This window comes from Montipora foliosa, chromosome 7 (assembly GCF_036669935.1).
Source record: "Montipora foliosa isolate CH-2021 chromosome 7, ASM3666993v2, whole genome shotgun sequence".
Classification (NCBI taxonomy): Eukaryota; Metazoa; Cnidaria; class Anthozoa; order Scleractinia; family Acroporidae; genus Montipora; species Montipora foliosa.
In genome coordinates, this window is record NC_090875.1 from 22,801,446 (window position 1) to 22,822,055 (window position 20,610).

At 40.1% G+C, this 20,610-nt stretch overlaps 3 protein-coding genes across 4 annotated transcripts; 2 read left to right on the plus strand and 1 right to left on the minus strand.

Moving 5' to 3' along the window:
• The first annotated feature begins 3,666 nt into the window (after positions 1 to 3,666).
• Positions 3,667 to 5,965, plus strand: LOC138010475 (E3 ubiquitin-protein ligase TRIM71-like). Its single transcript, XM_068857455.1, has one exon. It carries the CDS (start codon positions 3,789 to 3,791, stop codon positions 5,253 to 5,255), a length of 1,467 nt encoding a protein of 488 aa, XP_068713556.1. The 5' UTR covers positions 3,667 to 3,788; the 3' UTR covers positions 5,256 to 5,965.
• Positions 5,966 to 10,524: 4,559 nt separating this feature from the next.
• LOC138011392 (serine/threonine-protein phosphatase 6 regulatory ankyrin repeat subunit B-like) lies at positions 10,525 to 15,640 on the plus strand. 2 transcript variants are annotated; one of them, XM_068858370.1, is made up of 3 exons: positions 10,525 to 10,797; positions 11,885 to 14,974; positions 15,549 to 15,640. In XM_068858370.1, exons 2-3 carry the CDS (start codon positions 11,886 to 11,888, stop codon positions 15,550 to 15,552), a joined length of 3,093 nt encoding a protein of 1,030 aa, XP_068714471.1. In that variant the 5' UTR covers positions 10,525 to 10,797; position 11,885; the 3' UTR covers positions 15,553 to 15,640. The 2 variants fall into 2 exon arrangements, with proteins under 2 accessions (XP_068714471.1, XP_068714470.1); XM_068858369.1 differs by lacking the exon at positions 15,549 to 15,640 and having other exon boundaries at positions 10,525 to 10,802; positions 11,885 to 14,980.
• Positions 15,641 to 16,029: 389 nt separating this feature from the next.
• LOC138011393 (uncharacterized) lies at positions 16,030 to 20,304 on the minus strand. The gene is made up of 4 exons (XM_068858371.1): positions 20,213 to 20,304; positions 19,620 to 19,956; positions 18,588 to 18,737; positions 16,030 to 16,589 (listed from the first exon to the last, which is right to left on the minus strand). The coding sequence occupies exons 1-4, from the start codon at positions 20,219 to 20,221 to the stop codon at positions 16,045 to 16,047; spliced, it is 1,041 nt and encodes a 346-aa protein (XP_068714472.1). The 5' UTR covers positions 20,222 to 20,304; the 3' UTR covers positions 16,030 to 16,044.
• Between the last annotated feature and the right edge of the window lie 306 nt (positions 20,305 to 20,610).

Genomic DNA, 20,610 nt, shown 5'->3' on the forward strand with positions numbered 1-20,610 from the left:
GGAAAAAATGTTTTAACAAATTGTGTCTGGGCGATTCGTCCAAGAATCCTCTGTTTCCACCGGATCGTCTGAATATTGTCTGAGGGATGGTTTATACAACAAGCATTGTAACGAATTTATAACAACTTTAATGAGTAAGCGTGTGCTGCTTTTGCTTATCGTACGCCTGGCGTGAAAACCAGTCCTAAAATGAATTTTAGGTAGCATGCGGGCGCGTACAAAGTCAAAAGACTTTGCCGGCAGTAGTTTATAACAAAAAAGTCGGTAATCTATTAATCTTGAAGTAAAGATCTTGCATTTGTTTCCTTGTCAGTTTTTTCCATCACTAGTTCCCGCGAACAACTAGCGTTCTTGTCTAGTTTTGCGACTAAGTTGACCTGTTAATCGCTTTATTGCTCTGTGTAACAAAAATTTTAAGCGACTATTTTGTAATTGAATATGTTCTTTACGGCTGTATTCTCCATCAAAATGAACATGTCACGATAATGAGCAAACATGGCGCAATTAAGATCTGAACTTCTCTTTCACACATTTGATGTAACGATAACGCTTGACAAAAGAAACACAAAAACATGGAAATGGCACCTTTACTTTGAATTGTTTAATTAATTCTCCGTTGTCTTTGCGATTGCAATGCCAGTAGTAACATGAAACGCATTTTTCATTTTCCCCGACAAGACAGCGGAGGACGTTTTAAAGAAACTCGAGATGTTTGCTAGATTTAGGACTGTGATAATTTGCTTCAATGCCCTGTTACAAGTTACTGCGCATTTTGTTCGTAAATTACTAAACTTTTTAATTCTAGCGTTTTAGTTAAATTATTTTTTGTCGTTAAAACCTTCCCGTGGAATTTCCGGAATACATTTGCCGAAAGCTTTAGTCTCATCACGTCTTCCAATCATTTTAGTCAATATTGAGGGGAGTGAGTTTCGGTTTCGTTACCTCAATCTGCTTGGTATCTAAACAAAACTTAATTTTTCCACCCACAGATCATGACTTAAAATAGATCTAAAGCCTTATTCTTTTCCTTTTGAAGAACCACATTATGTTAATGATGAAATAACAGCCTATTTGCGCTTCTTTGCATGATCTTCAAGAATTCAGCTTAATCCAACTGTTGGAATCGTTCCAAATGCGAAACTGAAAAATTGTCTTGAGTTGTTTAAAATTGATTTGCCGTGGGATCCATTGCTTCCACTCGATCTCCTGAGTATTGCCTAAGAGGTAGTTTTTTTATGAAAGTTAAAGTTCACTATTGCAACAGGCCCGAGTTGCTCAATGCATGGCTGGCGCTAACCAGCGTTAAATACCCTGGAAACCAATAAGTTTTGATACCTCTTGACCAAACTTCGAGCAACCGGTCCCTACAGCTTGACAATCAGACGTAGTTTGACTCTTTTCTGGTTTAGAGAATCTGAATGAAACTTAGAAGGTTACAATTGAAAAAGACCCAACGATTCGAGTGACTTCACTGATTTTCATCAGGGGTGATGATGCAAAGCTGTCGCAAGAAGCCTTCAAAATGCTCAACAAATTGCTAAAAAAGCAAAGGGCGTGACCATTAATAGTAATAAGCGTCTTTTTGTTGCAATTAGGTGTCAAGAAAAAGGCCGCCATCATCAAAGAAATGTGAGCGGCCTTTGTGTGTAATCACTGAACTATCTGATCATCAGTGTCACTTTCCAGATCTTCGAAATGCATTCATGAGTCATTGCTTCTTTTTTTAGTTGTGGAATAATTTTTGAATATTTAGTGGTACGCCAAAAACGCAGGTCATCTTACTTAAAGTCCTCTTGACTCTAGTCTCCCTTGTCTTTTCTCTACATAACCTGCATAGAATTATGACACGCGTCTGTGCGACCTTCCTTGATTGTCCTGTCACTGCCTCCCAATAACTGAATCGGCCCATTAGTTGATAGACACGAAAGTAATTATTTCGTGCTTAACCTTCATATTCGGGAGTTTTGTTTTCTTTATTTATTAGTTAGTTTTCGAACTTCCGTAAGCTTAATCAATTACAAGGAACTCATTATGACCTCCTGTCAATTACCCATTTTGTTTTTTTACTGTTCTGATCTCAAAATGCGCCGATATCATAGCTGGTGAGCAGCTCTCAAAGAAGGAAGTAGTGTGGACGCAGGAGGAGTGGAGTCTACTTGGTCATCTTTTATTTCTCGACGGAGGGAGATTTATAATCACGTTTCACTTCAAGCGGCTATAAACGTCGACTGGCTAAACTTGTTTCGTATTAGCTAATTTCTTGCCTGTTAGCTATAAGAATCAAGAAACTTCTCAAACGACTGAGAGAGATGAGTTAGAATAAGACGATTTTTACGCTTTTATGGCAAACAGCAGCTTGACGTTTCCCGTTTTACAAAAACCCTATGTTAAAATTCTCAATCTCTCGCGTTCACGGCAAACTGCAGACGTCTGAGCCAAAATGAGCGTTTTGCCAAAAGTGAAAGGAACGTATTTGATTTTGAATGGTATGCATATATATATATTTAAGCAATTCGTAAATGGTTTGAACCCAGGAGTCATATCATACTTAAGTAAAGTACGATCTTCCGGGTGAGTGTAGTCCCGAGAAGGAGGGCGGAAGACTCTGACGACGACTTCCGCTCACGTTGTCGCTTTTATGACACCTGGAAAATTCGACAGGTGGCTCCAACGGGATTTTGGATCACATCTTACCTGTTGTCTACAGATGACGACCAGCTTATCGAGAGAGAGGAATACGTTATAATAAGAGAATTTTCATGATTCTACGACAACCAACAACGTGCCTTTTACCGTTTCACGTAACCACAATGCATCATTTCTCAAATCTCTCCCGCGATAGGGAACTTAAGGACGGTGCCTACTATTGTTATTGCTCATACGTTCTGCGCATCTCGAGATTCTCGGATTTCCTATCGGCGGTGCTTACTAATACAGGGATAATATTTTTTGCGCGGTTCAAAACTATGCGGAGAAAGCAGAACTTACCAAGTGCTCTTGGCCAAATAGAAAATGAGGGGTAACCATGCATCTTTCAGAGATAGTTCAGCTTCAGTTTGGAATAGGACGCCATACATTGCTTTGTATTTTAAAGCTTTTTACAAATCTTGGAAAAATACGTGGTTACCCCCACTTTTCCTTTTGGATTTCAATAACACTTGTTCAGATCTGCGTTTCCCTCACAGTCAGTAAACGAGCAAAAATACCTTTGAAACATTTTATCCCAGTATTTTATTGCCACGTGTTTAAAAAAGTTACTTCTTACTTGAAAATTGGTTACAAACCGAAACACTTTGTTCCCTGCCCAAACCACAGAACGCAAAGGACACTGTTGAAAAGATGGTCCATCACATAGAGTCTTGCCGAGTCTTCAATAACAATATTTTGCTTTTTTATTTGCAACGAAATATCCATCTGGGCTGGTTAAATTTCTAAATATTTCCTGAAAATTTTACACTTCAGTTCTATCTTTCGTAAATTTCTTCCTTTGATGCACCGCGAATCCACCTCGGCGTAAATATGGATAAGGGACTGAACACGAATCTATAGTCCAAGAAAAGGCAAGGTTTGCCACGTGTCTTTAAAATACATTTTATTATTCAAAATTCACGGGCTGAATGCTCATTTCTTTATTTCCGTTTGACCAGCTGTTTTCTGTGGAATGATATTATAAACATCCAACTTTTTTCCTTGCTACGAACTGAAAGGGCCTATATCCTCGTCCCTTACATCGTATTTACATTTCGACCAAACTAAATCTAAAGAAACTTTTCAGTTTCGAGTGACAAATGTCTGAAAGATCATTGAGTTCCTGGTTTAGACTAGCTTTTCAATTGTTAGTCAGCGAGGAGTGGGAAAAAGTTAAAGGTACCGTGGAAGGGAACGATGCGACTTACAGGTGGCTTAAAGAACAGATTCTCACGGCAGTTTGTGGCATTGCAGAGAAATCTTTCCGCAGTTTTCTCGGATCTGCTGCTCTGAATCTACGTGACAGGCTTGTATCGTTGAAATACGTGACCCCTGATGAAGACACCTACAACAAGGCCAAGTTTTGGTTCAAGCAGCAGACGGGAAAATTTGCGTTTGAAGAGAGCGACAACTCGACTGATGACAGAATCATAGCTTGTAAGATCGCTCTGTTAGAAGTTGCATTCATTTACTTCGACGAACCAGATCTCGTGACCAGATCGTTCCGATCTCTACTGGAAAAACTTAAAGGAATCGGTGGCGTCTATTCTGCCCTCAAGGACAAGAATAACCCCACCCTCTTAGCTCAAGTGAAGATCATTGAAGATGCAGCTAAGGAGTACATACTAGGTTTGGGCCAAGAACAACATGATTGGCCGGAATTTTATGTTCCCGCAGAGGCCCTACCAAACGAGTCCTCTGAGTACCAGCCCCCTGAGATATGGTGCTTCGGAGATTATGGCACCACCAATGGACAGATCAGCTACCCAGAGAAAGTTGCTGTCGATAAAAAGGGTCAGTACCTCGTGCTAGAAGAAAACGTTATTGGCGTTGGAGATATTATCACAGTCCAAAGAATTCAGCTGTTTAACTCCAATGGAAAATTCCTGAAATGTCTACTAAAGAGAGGAGATGGGAAAGTGAATGGTATGGCCGACTTCTGCCTCACTCAAGATGGAAGTGTTCTTGTTGCGGATGAAGACGAGGAAGGGAGGAGCAGGATCCAGATCTTTGATTATGAAGCAAACAAACTTCTTCAAGTGGCGCCACTTTTGGAAAGCGAAATTCGTCCCAAATTCAATCATGTTACCACTGATACCGAAGGACGTGTAATCGCCGGAGACACTTCGGGCGTCTGCATTTACACCTTCGGAAATGACGGGAAAGTGGTCAGCAAGTTTGGAAAATTTGGCCGAAAAGAAGGCGAGTTCCAATCCGTTGATGCTGTGAGCTGTGATAAATTTGGAAAGATCTACGTGGCAGACTCAGTGATGAGACGGATTCAGGTTTTCGATGGGGATGGAAATTTCTTGTCAATGTTTGGTTCAAGAGGTACTTATTTGCGTTACTTGCTGTTTGATGCTTCTCGAGATGAAGTGTTTGGTGCCGACTATGAGAGTCACAAAGTCCGAGTGTATTCCATGGATGGCGATCTCTTGAGAGAGCATGGCAAATATGGCACCGCCCTGAACGAATGCTGGTTCCCGTATGGTCTGGCCCAGCTGCCTGATGGGAAAATCGCCATCGCTGAAAGGGAGAACCACAGGATCACAGTGTTGAAGATATAAAGTGACATGTTGAATTAAGAAAGGAATGTGAGGGATAAGTTCATTAGCAATAATATTATGCTGTTATTATATCAGTTTCAATAGACTGATACGTCAATGGAACGTTAATGGAAGACAATTGTACTTGTAATTAATGTGATACCGTGGTTAAATAAAGATATGATGAAGAAGATGATTGTAACTTTCGACATCACATCACGTTGCAAACCAACGCATTGCATTGCTGCATCACAATGATTGCTGATTGCATCGCATTGGAGCCATTTGCGCGCATTTTCATTTTAAATTATAGAGATGAGGAAGGGAACGACATTACAGATTACAATCTGATCAGGCAGTTTAAAGAAGCCGAGGAAGGGATGATTCATTTATCTGAGAAGAAGCATTAAAAAGCATCGCCGCGTTATGTCCGCCAGGTACAATTAACCTTGATTCTTGTGGGGAACATTGTTTTAATACTCCTAGCAACTTGATTTGTCACACAGCGCTGTAAAATCAGAAGTAAAGATTTTCACGTACTTAGAAGTTTTATCTTCAATATTGATTTTTCTGTGGGCTTCCACCGTTGCTCCCGCTTCGGCCGCGGTCTTAACTCTCGCAGAGAATAACTTCTTTTGTTTCGGTTTAGAACATAGGCGAATAGCTTTTATAACTTAAAGTGCCCCTGTTATAAAAAAAAAACCACTTCCTTTTTTCCTTCAGATTTTGAAAGTGTATTTGCTTAACACCTGACTAGCAAAATTTTGAGCTTTGATTTTTATCCAAAGGCCGTTTACTTTGAGTGTAAGTTTTGGATTTCACGGTCAACCATTACTCACGTTCAAAACTGACCGATTGGACCTCAGACGGTTGGATCCAGGGAAAAGTGTTGTCAGAGGCTCACTACCTTAAAATTTCAGCGTGTGAACTCAGCTTATTATATATGCAAAGCGTGAGTTTAAAACTGAGTCTGAAAACCCAAAACCCCCGTGCTGCATATTAATTCTGCGGCGTACACACGTATTGCATTTTTAAACTAGTGAGCCTTTGACGTCATTTTCTCCTCGATCCAGCTCTCTCAAGAACATAATGTTAGTAATGGCGGACCATTAAATAGGAAAATTACAGTTAAAATAAAGAGGTGTCTTTTTGAAATCAAGGCTTAAAACGTGGGTCACTTAGTGTTTTTGTTAACATAGTTTTGAAATCCAAAGAAAAATATGACTTGATTTTTTGGTCACAGGGGCACTTTAAGACGTTTAAGGTGTAATGATGCGCCCGAAGACAGATGGGAAGCTAGTTGCTAGGCGACGGGTGAGAGGACAATGGAAAAGTCAGAGTACTGTGCAGGACTCGAACCCACAACCTCTGCAACACCGATTGAGTTTTGTTCCCATTGAGCTACTAAGGAGTTTAAGTAACGACGATTCTTCGGCCACGACATCGTCAAAAAGCAATAATACTATTGGTTAAAAGAACCAAACTGATCGTGCTGCACGTGCGGCACTTTTTTTGTGAACATTTCTTTCCCGTACTCGTCAATGAAACTGCTACGTAAAATAACCAAATTTTATTAAGGTTTCGACGACAACGTGGACAAATAACAGCGAGTCTTTCAGTCTCACTCTTTACTTCAAATCCGTCCTTACCACTCCAGTTATAGGACACTTCACCGTTATTGTATAATGTAAACAAGATGGAATAATCATGAAATACTTAGAATAGCTCAAACTTATATTTTGGAGTGACGTTCTCGTCGCCGTAACCGTCGTAGTTTCTTAAACTTCCTATATTAGTGCTCCTAAGAAGCTAAGTCATTATTCTAGGTCCTGAAAGGACAATGTATCCCGCTGGTCTGCAAGTTCAAGTTCAAGTTCAAGTTCAAGTTTAGTTTCAAAAATTACAGTTAAATTTTACAATGAACACTAGACGCGTATAGCGATGCTAATGGAGGCGTGCTCTGTAATGGCGTACATGGCACTAAACTTACTAGAGACGATATTGCGATAAAATAAAATAAAACCTAACAATACACATTGGGATTACACAATAGACAGACTGAAGAAACGTTACATAATTTTTGCAATATTATTAAAATAAGTGAATGAATAAAGGAATGAAACAGAATTATAGGGTACGATAATCATGATTATTCAGTTTTGTTATCAACGAGTAGGCATCAACATAAGCATCCTCAACTCCGAGCACTGTAAGCAGAAATTTCCTTATTCGTTTTTTGAAGGATGAAGAGAGTTCCATAATCTCGTTCCAAAGTTCCCCAATGCCTAGCAACTACAATAGTTTTCTAGTGTTTATACCTTTGGGTTGCCTGTGCACAAGTACTTACAGTATCGAGCAACTGGTACCCAGATTCCTTTCAGACAAATGGGTATTTTAGTTTCGCTGTTTTTTTGTCTGATTTACTCATGTGTGAAATTAGGGAGCTTAAGCTCAGAACATTCTTGAGCCTCAGACAGTCAGACGGAAGCAGGAAATGAACATTTTACATGCCAGGACAGTATTTTCTCTCAGATTTTTAAATCTGGTTGTGAGTGGCAAGACAAGTTACAAACTTCCTCTTGAGCGGTATGAAAAAACAAACAAACCGCTAACTCCATGGTAAGATATCGTAGTTGTAAATTTTGGGTTATAAACTGCTGTAAGTTTTAATCAATCCGGAATTCTATAGTCCAAGCCTTGGCGCAAGCATGAGGTGCATTTTCGATTTCTTTCTGAACTCATTCCGCCATCACAGAGGGATTGCTACCCAAATTTGAGGAAAGATATCACGAATCTATCCATGAATTTTAAACACTTAATTAGTTCCTTGAACTGAGCTATTTATTTAAATCCGATTGGTTGACGAAACGAAGGAAATGGCTGCAAAAGGAATTCTTACAAGCAATATTAAATCTATTGCAGCGTTTTCGCTACTGGCTGCAAAAGTTTCAAAGTGTTTTTGATTGTTTCCATAAATAATAGAATGAAATGCGCTATCCTTACTGTTTGTTGTGCGCCGGGCAAAAAAAACCATTCTTTTAATGTCGTTGCCCATGTATGCAATAATAACCTCTTACTAACCGAACGCGAGGGCCGCATTTCCGGTTGCCGTCCGCGTCTCAAAAAAGCGCGTGCTTCCAAGAACGGTGCCTACTTTTGTCATTGCGCATACGTTCTGCGCATCTCGAGATACTCGGATTTCCTATCGGCGGTGCTTATTAATACAAAACTATGCGGAGGAAGTAGAAGTTAGCAAGTGCTCTTGGTATCCAAATAGACAATTGGGGGTAACCACGCATTTTTCAGAGGTAATTAAGCTAGAATTTAGAAAAGAACGCTATACATTGCTTTGTATTTTAAAGCTTTTTACAATATTGTTGATTAATTATCTTCGAAAAATGCGTGGTTACCCCCCAATTTCTTTTTGGATTTCAATAACACTTGTTAAGATCTGCTTTTCCCGCATATTCAGTTAACCCGCTCAAAAGTACCTTTGAATTAGTAGGCACCTTCCTTAAGCTCCCTATTAGGGAGTTTAAACACGCGACGTTTTTGAGCCTTGGACGGTAACCAGATATGAACATTTCGCATGCCAGGACAGTAGTGTCTCCCGCATTTTTAACCCAATCATCTCTAATGGAGAAATGATACTTTGTCATATTAAGGTGGTAATGACAAAACAAGGGAAAACAGCTCACTTCCGGTTACCGTCCGCGTCTCAAAAACGCGCGTGCTTAAGCTTCCTATTGGCGCGAGGTCGCTGCAGTACGGATAAAGCGCGGTGAGATCTGCACAAAAACGACGGAGGGACAACTTTCCCGGGAGAGAAAAAAATACGGAAACGGGCCGTTTCCATAGTAATAGTACGAAGTGTAAAATCCCGACCCAACACCAGCCAATAAGAGTGCTCCATTTAACCTGAGAATTGCTAGCCATATAATAAAATTACATATTCCAGAGTAACCACCCTCTTCCACTCAAATCTAGGTATATTTTACAGCAAGTAGTCCAAGAATCCATTGGTCTGTGGTTCGTACACAAATGCCGCAGAAGGAAGCACCGCATCCGCCTTCCATAACTGTTCTTTGCTGGAGATGCTACTGATCCGGATTGGTAGGGGTTTGCACAGGGTGCCCTGTTCACTGGCGAAAAGACAGCGCGCGAAATGGTGAGGTGCATGAACGGAAGTTGCCCGGTATTTTGGCTAAAAGAATACTTTTTTCAGGAAATATACATCAATCCTAGCTGATAAAAAGAAACTTTCTTGAGATGGCTGTGTATGAGGAGTTCTAAATAATGGAATTATCTCATTTTGAAAGTGTTCTTAAGTTTCTTTATGGTTACCAAATGGCTCAGAATGCTACATCCGGGAAAAACATTTTTTTAGACTTAAATTTGCCCTTCAGTAATTTAAAGAAATAAGGCTGGTCTTTGCTGTTTTCTGCAGAAGGGAATTAGACTGCAAAGCGGTCGGTTTTCGAATTCTCTCGCGCTTTGCGCCCGTAGCGTCTGTCCCCAGTCCCACCCTTCGTTTTCACCCTCGTTCCAGACGTTTCGCTTGAAAAGACGCATTCGTCCAACGCATCGTACGGCTGTTTTGCAGTTTATTTATTTATTTATAGGCTTCGCCCTTTGGCCGGGTAAATCTTACAGAGCGACAGCTCCGATAAAAAATCCCAGCAGTCTAGAAAGGAATAGGAAACTGATAATCTGGAGAAAGAGAAAATGAAAAATAAAAAATTCCAGTGGGTATCCATGGTCTGTTAATGCACAGACCCTAGTCATATTATCCTACCAAACCTCGTTTTAAATCAGAAGATTTTGTGTTTGTTTTGCGCTAACGAGGCTAACTGGAATAACTACAATAAGGACTGATTGATTTCATGCAACGTTTTCCGAATTCCTAAAGTAACTAGCAATCGTACAGTTACGGCACACTGATTTTAGAGAAAGAAATTGTGTTTATGTCGGCATTTGACATACGTCAGAACTTGACGATCTTGACGCAATCTTAAGGTCTTTTTCTGACTAATTTCGTATTATAAAAAGTGGCTCTGTTTACAAATTGAAGACAATTAACAAAAATAAAAGTTTGACCTTCTTGATCCTACTCTCGAACTGAACTGTCATAGGTTCTCTATTTTCCTGCCATGTTTCTCTCTTTGGATGAAGACAAAGCATAAATTTTTCATATGTCCATTTATTGTTTGAAAGCGTCTTATTTTCAGCGAGTAAGCACAGACAGATGTCTCCATGGCAAACGTTACTTGGAGGCAAATGAGATGTCTTGGATGATTGGCCAATCTGTAAATAACAATACCCTCTGTTTGCAGTTCACATCCGACTGGTTGAAAAGTGGTCGCGCACACTTCACTTACATGAAGAAATCATCACAGCGTTGTAATGAATTTCGACAAATTTGTTTTCAACAACACTCGTGATCGTCCAAGTGTAGCGGCTTAATATCCGGTCTGAAATATAACGTGGAAAAGAAATACAGTCTTGAGGATGGCGCTGAGAAACAATTGAGTACACCCACGAGAACTGGAAAACGTTTTAATCAGTAAGGTGTTTGCTTGTCTGTTTGTTTGTTTGTCTGTATTGCTATTGCGTGCAAGAGATTTTTTTTGTGACACCGCATTAACGAAAGAAGTTCTTAACATGCGCTTGACTACTTGATTAAAGGCAAGTTCAACTCAGTGTAACTGCATGTGTCTTAGTGGATACATGTGGCTCCAATGATTCTCATTTTTGTCACGAGAAGGACTCAGCTCTAATCGATTTGGATCAAGACTTACTGACCCAACCGTAATATATAAGAATCGTTTAACGTATCTTGTTAAGCTGGACTCCACACCGACTAAAAAAGGCATGCATGATTGTTACCACGTAGTCTAAAGGGTCCCTTTACAATGCACAGACGGCCCTAAATATTTGGAAGAAGCATAGCCCTGTTAGATCCAGCTTGTAGACCACTCTTGCAAACTGATGACTTAGATCGAGTAAAAGAGTCACAGGGTAGCAAGTTTCCTTCGTTTTTTTAAAAAATATTTATGAGTTTGATAACTCGGCCTTGTGGATTTATGCGGATAATCGCGAATGTAAGGTCGTTGTCAAGTATAACCGACATTTGGCGGCGTGGTCTCGAGTACAACATTGTCCGCCGCTTCAAACTTAACGTCGATCTTTTTATTTTCTTATATTATCTGTCTCATTTAATTATCTTTAATTTGGGTAGCCCATGGAACAAATGTGATTTTAAATACCCAATTATGTGAAAGTCTAAAAGAGGAAATTTATTCAGTAACTTGATTTCAGAGGACAGATTCCTTATTTTGATAGATCTTGCGTGAATATAAATGCAGATAAATGTCATGCATCGAGGAGTGTATTGTGGAGAACAAAAGGAAGAACACGTAACGAGCGTAAAACTGATATCGATAGCATTTTAGTATAGAGCAGACTGGGGACAAGTGTGATACAGCATGCAGTTGCTCTGAAGTGTCTGCCCATTTATGTTAGTGAGACGAAACAGAACTTCTACCAAATTCATGCAGATCGAATTATTGCTGTTTTAAAAAACTCTCAGTTATGAATAAATTTTCAATTTAATTTTTTTTCTAACTTTCTTTAATTTTCATTTTCTACAGAATGATAATGGAAACGTTCGCCGACAACGTTGAAAATACGAGAGGACGCGGAACAAGTCTGAGTTCTGTTGCGAGAATGAGCACCTCTGATAGCGAATTTTCTTTTCCTTTCGAAGCACATTTTGCCAATTTAGTCCATGGTTATCGCACAAGGGAAAACAGAGTATTTTCGACAAGTGCTCGCCCTGAAAGAGGTTTTGAGAGTCTGGACCATGATATTGAAGAAATAGAAAAGGAATTGAAGCAAATCAAGAACAACAAACTCCAGAAATGTAAACCAGACGAACGAGACTTAATTAAGTCACTAACAACCCTGCACGTAGCAGCAGCGTTAGGGGACGAGTTTGCTGTAAGGCGACTTGTCAACGAAAGTGACTATGACGTCAACGCTTTTTCAGCTGGTCAGCGCACACCCTTAATGATGGCATGCTCGTCTAATCAAAACGGCGCCATTCGTTTGCTAGTTTGTCTTGGTGCAGATGTGAATGCCTGCAGTGAACAGGGGTTGACACCGTTGGTTTTAGCTGCAATAAATGACAATAAGGATGCGATTAATTTTTTGGTCAAACGAGGGGCTAAGGTTGAGATGAGAAGTTTAATGGGGCAGACAGCTCTCCATTTTGCTGCATCTCATGGCTGTGCTGTCTCCGTTAAAGTGCTCATTCAACAAGGAACTGACCCAGACATAAGGACAAAGGATGGGTGTTCGCCTTTGCATTTAGCAGTTCTCAATGGACATTCGAACTCAATTGAAACATTGGTGGAGAGTGGTTGTGATTTGGAAGCAAAGGACCAATATAGTTATAGCTCTATACATTATGCAGTGTTCTCCAAAAAGTCTCATATCGTAAGGATGCTTCTAGAGAACGACGCGGACGTCAATGCAAAAGACGAGCGAGAAATGACTCCATTGCATTTGGCTGCTCTGACGAATTGCGTTGACGCAGGATATGAGCTTATTAAGCAGGGTGCTAAAGTGAATACCCAAGCTAAAGATGCTATTACGCCTCTCATGATCGCTGCTTATCACAATAACAGAGATGCTGTGGATTTGCTGACGAGCTGTGGTGCTAAGATCAATGCGAGGCACAAAACTGGGAAGACGGCTCTCCATTTTGCTTCCCTAAAGGGAAATCTTGTGTGCACCAATTTTCTTGTGGAGAAAGGAGCCGATGTCAATGCCACTGACCACAACGGCAACACAGCAATGCATCGTTGTTGTCAGTATGGACAACATGGCACTTTAAAGGTGCTGCTCCGTGGAAAGGGTAAGGTGAAGTGCGAGAATAGTAAAGGATTGACACCACTTATGATCGCCTCTTGTTATGGTTATGAGAAGTGTTGCAAGTATCTCATAAAATTCGGTGCAAATCTTAATGCGCGCCATAGGACTAACGGTAACACTAGTCTTTCCCTCTCATCTGAAAAAGGACACCTGAAAGTAGTCCAGCTACTAATTGAAAGTGGCAGTAACGTGTCCATCAAAGACAAGTGGGGCCTGACGGCTCTGCACCGAGCTTCAAAGAATGGACACACGGAAACTGTCCAATGTTTATTATCCAATGATAGCGACCCCAATTGGAAGGACCATTGGGAATACACACCTTTACACAGGGCAGCGGAAAATGGCCATGTCGAAACAGTGTCTTATCTTATCGATCGTGGCTCAAACGTTGCAGCGAAAGACAAATGGATGTTCACACCGCTTCATCGGTGCGTGAGCAACGGCCACACCAGGACAACTCGAGTTTTGCTACTAAATGACAGTGACGTACGCGCTAAAGATCTTTGGGGATACACTGCACTGCACAGAGCTGCAGAGAAGGGACATACCGATGCGGCCAAACTTCTGATTAGGAGTGGGAGCAGTGTACATGCAATTGATCACCAAGGCTTCCTTCCTTTGCACCGGGCGTCACAAAATGGACATGTTGAGACAGCAAGGCTTTTGCTTCTTGAAGGAAGTGAAATTAACGCTAAGACGCATGTACTTTCATCCTCGGGTTTTAGGACTTCTTCTGCTCCACCGGGATTTGGTCGTGAAGATCCTTCGAAAGAAGGATTCAGCTTTAACGGGCACACCCCACTAAATTTGGCATCGGAAAATGGACACAAAGAAATGGTGGAACTCCTTTTAAAAGAAGGCGCCGACCTTCATGCTCTTGATCACTGGGACTATTCTGCATTGCATAGAGCATCTGAGAATGGGCATACATCCGTTGTAAATGTTTTGCTTCATCAAGGCAGTGATATTCATCGCCATGACAAATGGGGAAACACTTGTTTGCACAGGTCATCTCAAAATGGACACACAAGCACAGTAGAAGTTCTGTTACGAAATGGTGCGAATTCTCATGCAGTGAACCAATCAAGATTAACCCCTCTACATTGCGCTGCCAAATATGGTCATCAAAAGACAGTTCAAGTCTTAGTTGTGAACGGCGGAAGCAATGTTCATGCCAAAGACAATTGGGGATATACCCCTCTACACCGCGCTGCTCAAAATGGCCATACTCAAGTCGTGCAGAACCTCATTCGACAAGGATGCAAAGTGAAAGAGTTGACAAATGAGAAATCAAGTCCACTAACCCTCGCTGCTTACGGCGGGTTTCATGAAACCTGTCGCGTTTTAATCGAAAACGGTTGTACAGTAAATGATTCTATGGTCAAAGGGCACACGGCGTTGCATCTTGCGGCACAAAATGGACACACGGACACCTGCGTGCTGATAGCAACACATGGTGGCGACGTCCATGCAAAAGACTACTTAGGGTTAACACCATTGCACCGGGCAGCACACAACAACCACAAAGAGACAATACAGGCTTTATTAACACACGGAAGTGACGTCACTGCAGAGGATAGGTTTGAATTTACGGCTTTGCATCGTGCTGCCCAAAGAGGTCACAGAGAGTCGATGGAAATTCTTAGGGAACACACAATTGTTCACATGAGAAGACATACCACAGCAGGTCTATCTTTGGATGAATATGTTCACCTTGGGCAAGCAGATTCCACGGTTTCCGAAGAAACAGAGGATGAAAATATGGAAACCAGTCGACGCATCAGGCGACAAAGATTTCAAACGAGGTAGCGAAATTCAACATGCCATTTGCATGACGTTGTTTCACAACCAAAACCCGTCTCCCAGGGTTCTCCAGGGTTTTACTATAAGGGAGGAAAAAATGCAGATGGCTTGGGTCCGAGGTTGGAATGCGTTGTCAAAGTGCTTTCATGGTCAGATTTATCTACTCTCCTGGGGATAAATGAAAAGAAAAGTGGTAACGTTTGCCTTACAATAGAAGCCACCTAAATTATTCAAATGGATAAATGATTTTTTCGAACATATGAAGTCCTATATATTTAAATGCGGAATAGAGTGAAAAAAAGCCAGCAATTGTGCAATTTGCTTTACTTTTGCATTGTCACCCTTATTGATTGGCTTTAAAAATATCGTGCCTCTTTTTATCCAATCAGAGGCTCTTGTTTTCCCGCGCTTTGCCCCGGTTACATGAAATCCCTCTGCGTTCTGATTGACCTTCTGATTGGTTATGTTTTCCCGCAAAGAACGGGCCATAAATCAACGGGAAAAAAAAGATGATCCATAATTTTACAGTACAGACCGAGAAAAAGAGGTTAGTAAGATATTTATTATATTTCTAAGGTAATCAGGCACACGGGAAAGGAAGCTAGTTGAGGTCAAGCGGAAGGTTCAACCGCCAGAAAGATTGCTGCGTCAAAATCCGAAGAACTATATCTAATTAATCTTCTTGGCTTTTGGAATAGTTTCTAGCATGATTCCGACAGATTTACAGAAAAAACTTGCTAGAGAATGTTTTCCCAAATAATACTTCAAATGTATACGGCCTACTAATTTAGCCAATTACAGCGCGCGTACTATCAGAGAGATACAATGAAAATCAATATAACTGAAATCTTAATTTATCAAAAAATTAAGCAGCTATAAATTAAATATTAAAGAAAAAAAGTAATATTGACAATATTATATGACAGCTTTATCCAAAATGATAAAACACACACCATGACAATGTAAAAAGCATGCTAATTTAAAGAAGTAGCGCTGCGAAACTGACTAAATCATACTTTGCTTGAAGTTTGAAATAAAATTGTTAAGTTGTTGTTGTTGTTTAGTGTAATCTTTATCGGACAAATAGCTGCCATTTGTCGCCTTCAGACAAAGGAAGATCACCTAAATCATCACAAGCCAAGACTGACGGATTCAAATTAACATAATATTTCCCTTCCCAGATAATAGGATCGTTATAAACCCGATAGGAATTACGATTTCTATAATATCCCCACTTGTCGCATTCAATGCTTGATCCATCGTTACCCCACATCTTACAATTGGAAGCCAGTATCGAATTATCGTCAGGAAGAGTTTCAAAGGACCCACAAGCTTGTGGCTGTGTACCAGAATCTTCTATCAGATATTTAACAACGGTTTGTCCAGCGATGTTGGATTTCGTCATGATGTGAAAGATCCTTCCAGTGGAGTTCTTAAAACAAAAGTATCGCAGCTGTGTGAACTTGATAAGTCTCTTTAATTGGCGTAACGCGGAAACATCGACTCGTACAATTCCACTCGTGTAGCTCTGAATCATCTTGAAGTCTTTCGTTTGACTCATCGATGTGGGAAACATGGAATTTCTCACCACACTTTGTGCGATTAAGGTCCATCCTCCTAAAGTGAAAATCATTACACAACTATAAAATTTTTCTTTGCTTGTTCTAAAACTCTTGGAGTCTGGAGGAACTGGTGCATTGTGTGATTACTTGGGTAGACGTATTTACCGACCACAGATGCAAGGCTATTGAGAAACAATGCTGTGCGCGTATTTTTCAAAAGGCCTATTCTTAAAAGACGCGTGGTGACGTTAATGTCATTCATCAAAAACATAAAACAAATAGCGGCTATAAACATAATGATAAAGCGCATTTTACTTTTGACTCGACGTTTCGTATGCTACAACATACATCTTTAGAAGTGACGGTTGAACAAATTCAAATATGATATATGTTAAATTAAGAAGACTGGTAACTAGAGAGAATAAGATAAAAATAGTAAGATAAATAGATTCAGTGAACTCTTGTTACCAGTCTTCTTAATTTTATATATGTCATAACCGTCACTTTTGAAGATGTATGTTGTAGCATACGAAACGTCAAGTCAAAAGTAAAATGCGCTTTATCAGTATGTTTGCAGCTGCTGTTTGTTTTTTGTTTTTGATTAAGTTGAAATGGCCAAAGAGCAAGAATATTTAATGCTATTCTCTCTCATTGTGCGTGTGCTAAATATATTGTCCTTTCAACATTTATTCTAAATATATAATGTACTAAGGAGCATTTGCAATGTAACAAAAGCGTCTTTATTTTGACATCACGACTGCTGTGCCTCACGTTTCGTTGAGTGGACGTCACAAAGTGAGCCCTTACCCCTGGGGGTGACTTCGCATATAAAGGGGTGGGGTTTTGAATGAAACCCCTAAAGTAGACCGATCTGGGCGGAGCCCAGGCTTTTTTGACCCCGAAAAGCGACCATATTTACAACGTATTAAATATATGTTTTTTATATTTTTTCGCTCGTAACCCTAAAGGAGACCTTCACGCCTACATATGATAGCGTTTTTCCCAGAACACCCTAAATGAGACGAAAATCCAAAATTTACACCCCTAAGCGAGACGACGAGCATCCCTACCCTTTTCATATGGGAGTTCCCCCCTACAGGGGTCCTTAACCCAAGCCCCTACAAGGACCCTTAAGATTAATAATAATCACTTTGTTTACCCTCGGATTTCAGAGTAGCTAGTAGCTAATATCTCTGAGCATTGAACAGATACAATTGTTAAGAATCTGACGGGAGGCAAACCAGTTGGCTATTTTACAAATGCGCCAGGAAATTGAACCAGGGACTACCTGAAACAAACTTAGTGAGTGGTCAGAACGCGGTCTTGAACCCGGGATCTCCGAATCTCAAGGTATAGGCCCTAACCACTTGGCCACACAGCCACCTTAAAGTCGGCGTTTTGAAACTTTGTGTATTCTATATGGAGAGTTTTTGTCTGAAATGACAAGCGCATGATGTTTGTTCTGAACGTGTGATTGGTATATTTCTTTCCCGACCACATTCCAAGTTTATTAGGGAGTTTAAGATCTATGACGCGACGGCAACGAAAACGTCATAGATTTTGCATATTTAATGAGCAAAAACGATAGCTTTGCACGCTGTGCACGTGCATTTTTCATTTTTGTGCATTTCTTTCACGTTTTCGGCAAATTTGCGACGTGAAATGACCAATTCTCAAGTTTTACGGAGAACATGAACAAAAGGCAGCGAATTTGAATTTTCTGTCGTAGATTCAATACCGCACCTCCTAATTCAGTTCCTGGGGAGTTACACTAGTTTTTAGAAGTTAGACAAGCCGACATAACGACGAAAAAGATTAATAAACCTGAACTTGCAATTTTAAATGACGTTTTCGTTACCGTCGCGTCGCAGATCTTAAAGTCCCTATTTAAACAGTGAGCACACAACTGCTAAATTTGGCTTTCTTTTGCATTTTGACCACCACTCCTCTCATTTCAGCAGGTGATTTGCTCAGAAAAGCATAAACTTTCGTTGAAGTCACAGTTTTAAATGATCACGCCCTTAGTTTTGAAATCACAACAAGGTAATTATACCTCCATCCGTTTTCATATCGCAAAACACAGTAAAGGGGTCGTTAGATATGTCAGGATCTATCCAGTATTCACCACTGGCTGCATCCTCGTGGGAGTCTTTTATATCTTTGCATGACAAACCAGGAAGCTTTCTTACAACGCCCAGAGGAGCTGAAAAGAAACAAATGAAGATAAGGTTGAGAATAAATGCGATATTGGTTATCATATCGGTAACAATATCGATGTCCGTATTGATATCAATAATACGTAAATATCATTGTCGATACCAACACGCTTATCAATCCCAATCCCAATACCGATAGCAATACCACTCGCAGTTTAATGCCAATACCAATACCATAACAATAGCAATAAAATTAAAAATGCAAACACTAATATCGATACCAACCAATACCAATACCGATACCAGTAGCAATAGCAATAACCATAATAATGCAAATACCAATACCAGGGCCGTAGCCAGTATGAGGCAAACCGAAGCACTTGCCTTAGTCATTTTTTCGTAATTCTTTAAAATAAAAGGTGATTCCACTGTTGTCTTTAAAATGTACTCATCATAAACACCTAGAATCCCTACGTAGAGAATTCAACCATGGACATTGCCTCAGTCATAATTTTTTTCTGGCTACGGCCCTGAATACCAATACCAATACCGCTACCAATACAGATTAGTAGCAAGGCCAATGAAGATACCAATCATAATTCTACTGTTGATTGACAACTTAATAACCTGGGTGACAAATTACTCCTTAATTTTGGAGCGAAATTCAGCGTTAATTTATAATTTCACTTGTGAAATTACAATGTTGCATGGTAACATTTCTTTCAGTGTCAAAATGGCGTCTACTGAACGTAATTTGTCACCCATGATAACTCGTGAAATTAGGCTCGGGAAATTATTTGATTTTGGACAAAACGCAAGTGAAATTATTCACGGCCCTAATTTCACTGGTCACCATTTGATTTCCCATACTTATCAGCTGCACATCATAAGGCCGGATTATTACACCAGTGCTGCCTTTGAGCTCTCACCTCTGAATGGATTCTCTAAGTAGACATATCCCGCACTGGAGACGAACTCTTGCAGTTTTCCTTTTTTGGTTCGATTGTTCATATCACACTGGAATGTTTCCAACATGTAATTTATACTGTGGCACTCTGGTGAAATTCTCAGCTTGCACGTTTGAAAACAGCTCAAAATGTTAGGTTTTGACTGCGTGCTGATGACATGCCCGTTCAATCTGTAACCCTCAATTGAATCTGTTTTTTTGCATCCTTGAAAGTCACAGCTGACACACTTGTAAGAAATTAGGATAAGAGGAAGGAAACCAATCGTTCGTGACTGAGAGGGTATCCTTTTTATTGGACCCTGATTGTTTTGAAAAAAGACAAAAAGACGACTTGATTGTAAAAAGTGGTATCCGTAAGCCCTTCGCGAATTTCCTCAGTTTTAGGGGAAGGTACGATCCCCTTGCAAATAAAACAAAATAAATTTTAAAGCGAGAATAAAAATTTTTCGGAAACCTCTGAAACAGACCTCAAAGTAATTAAAGATTTCTGGAGACAATATGGTAAAAATTGAGACCAAAGTATAACAGTTAAGCGTGAAATCATTTGTATACCACCTGTGCCATTTCATCTGGCTACTTTAAAGAGACAGTTCCATCTGGATTTGCGATTTGTCACTCTTCAAGTTGAAAATCGTCTTCGCGTCTATGTCTTAGCTCGACTTAAAAACAAGGTAATATCCGGAAGATGCAAATTTGTCGCAATTTTCTTTATTAGTTTATTTTTCTTGTTTAAAAGTTGTCAGATTGCTTTCGCCGTATAGGCAATTAGTTGATCGATTTTTTGTACTCAGCAAATATTGTTTAGCATCTCAGAGAGATAACTTCACTCGTGAACCGCCATGTTTACAACAGAGCATTTTAGGCGTCCCAGTCTGCATGAAACCATCTCTCACCTTTGTCTCGAGAAGACCAGACACGCGCGCTTCTTACCTTACGAAATTTATGCCTGTAGA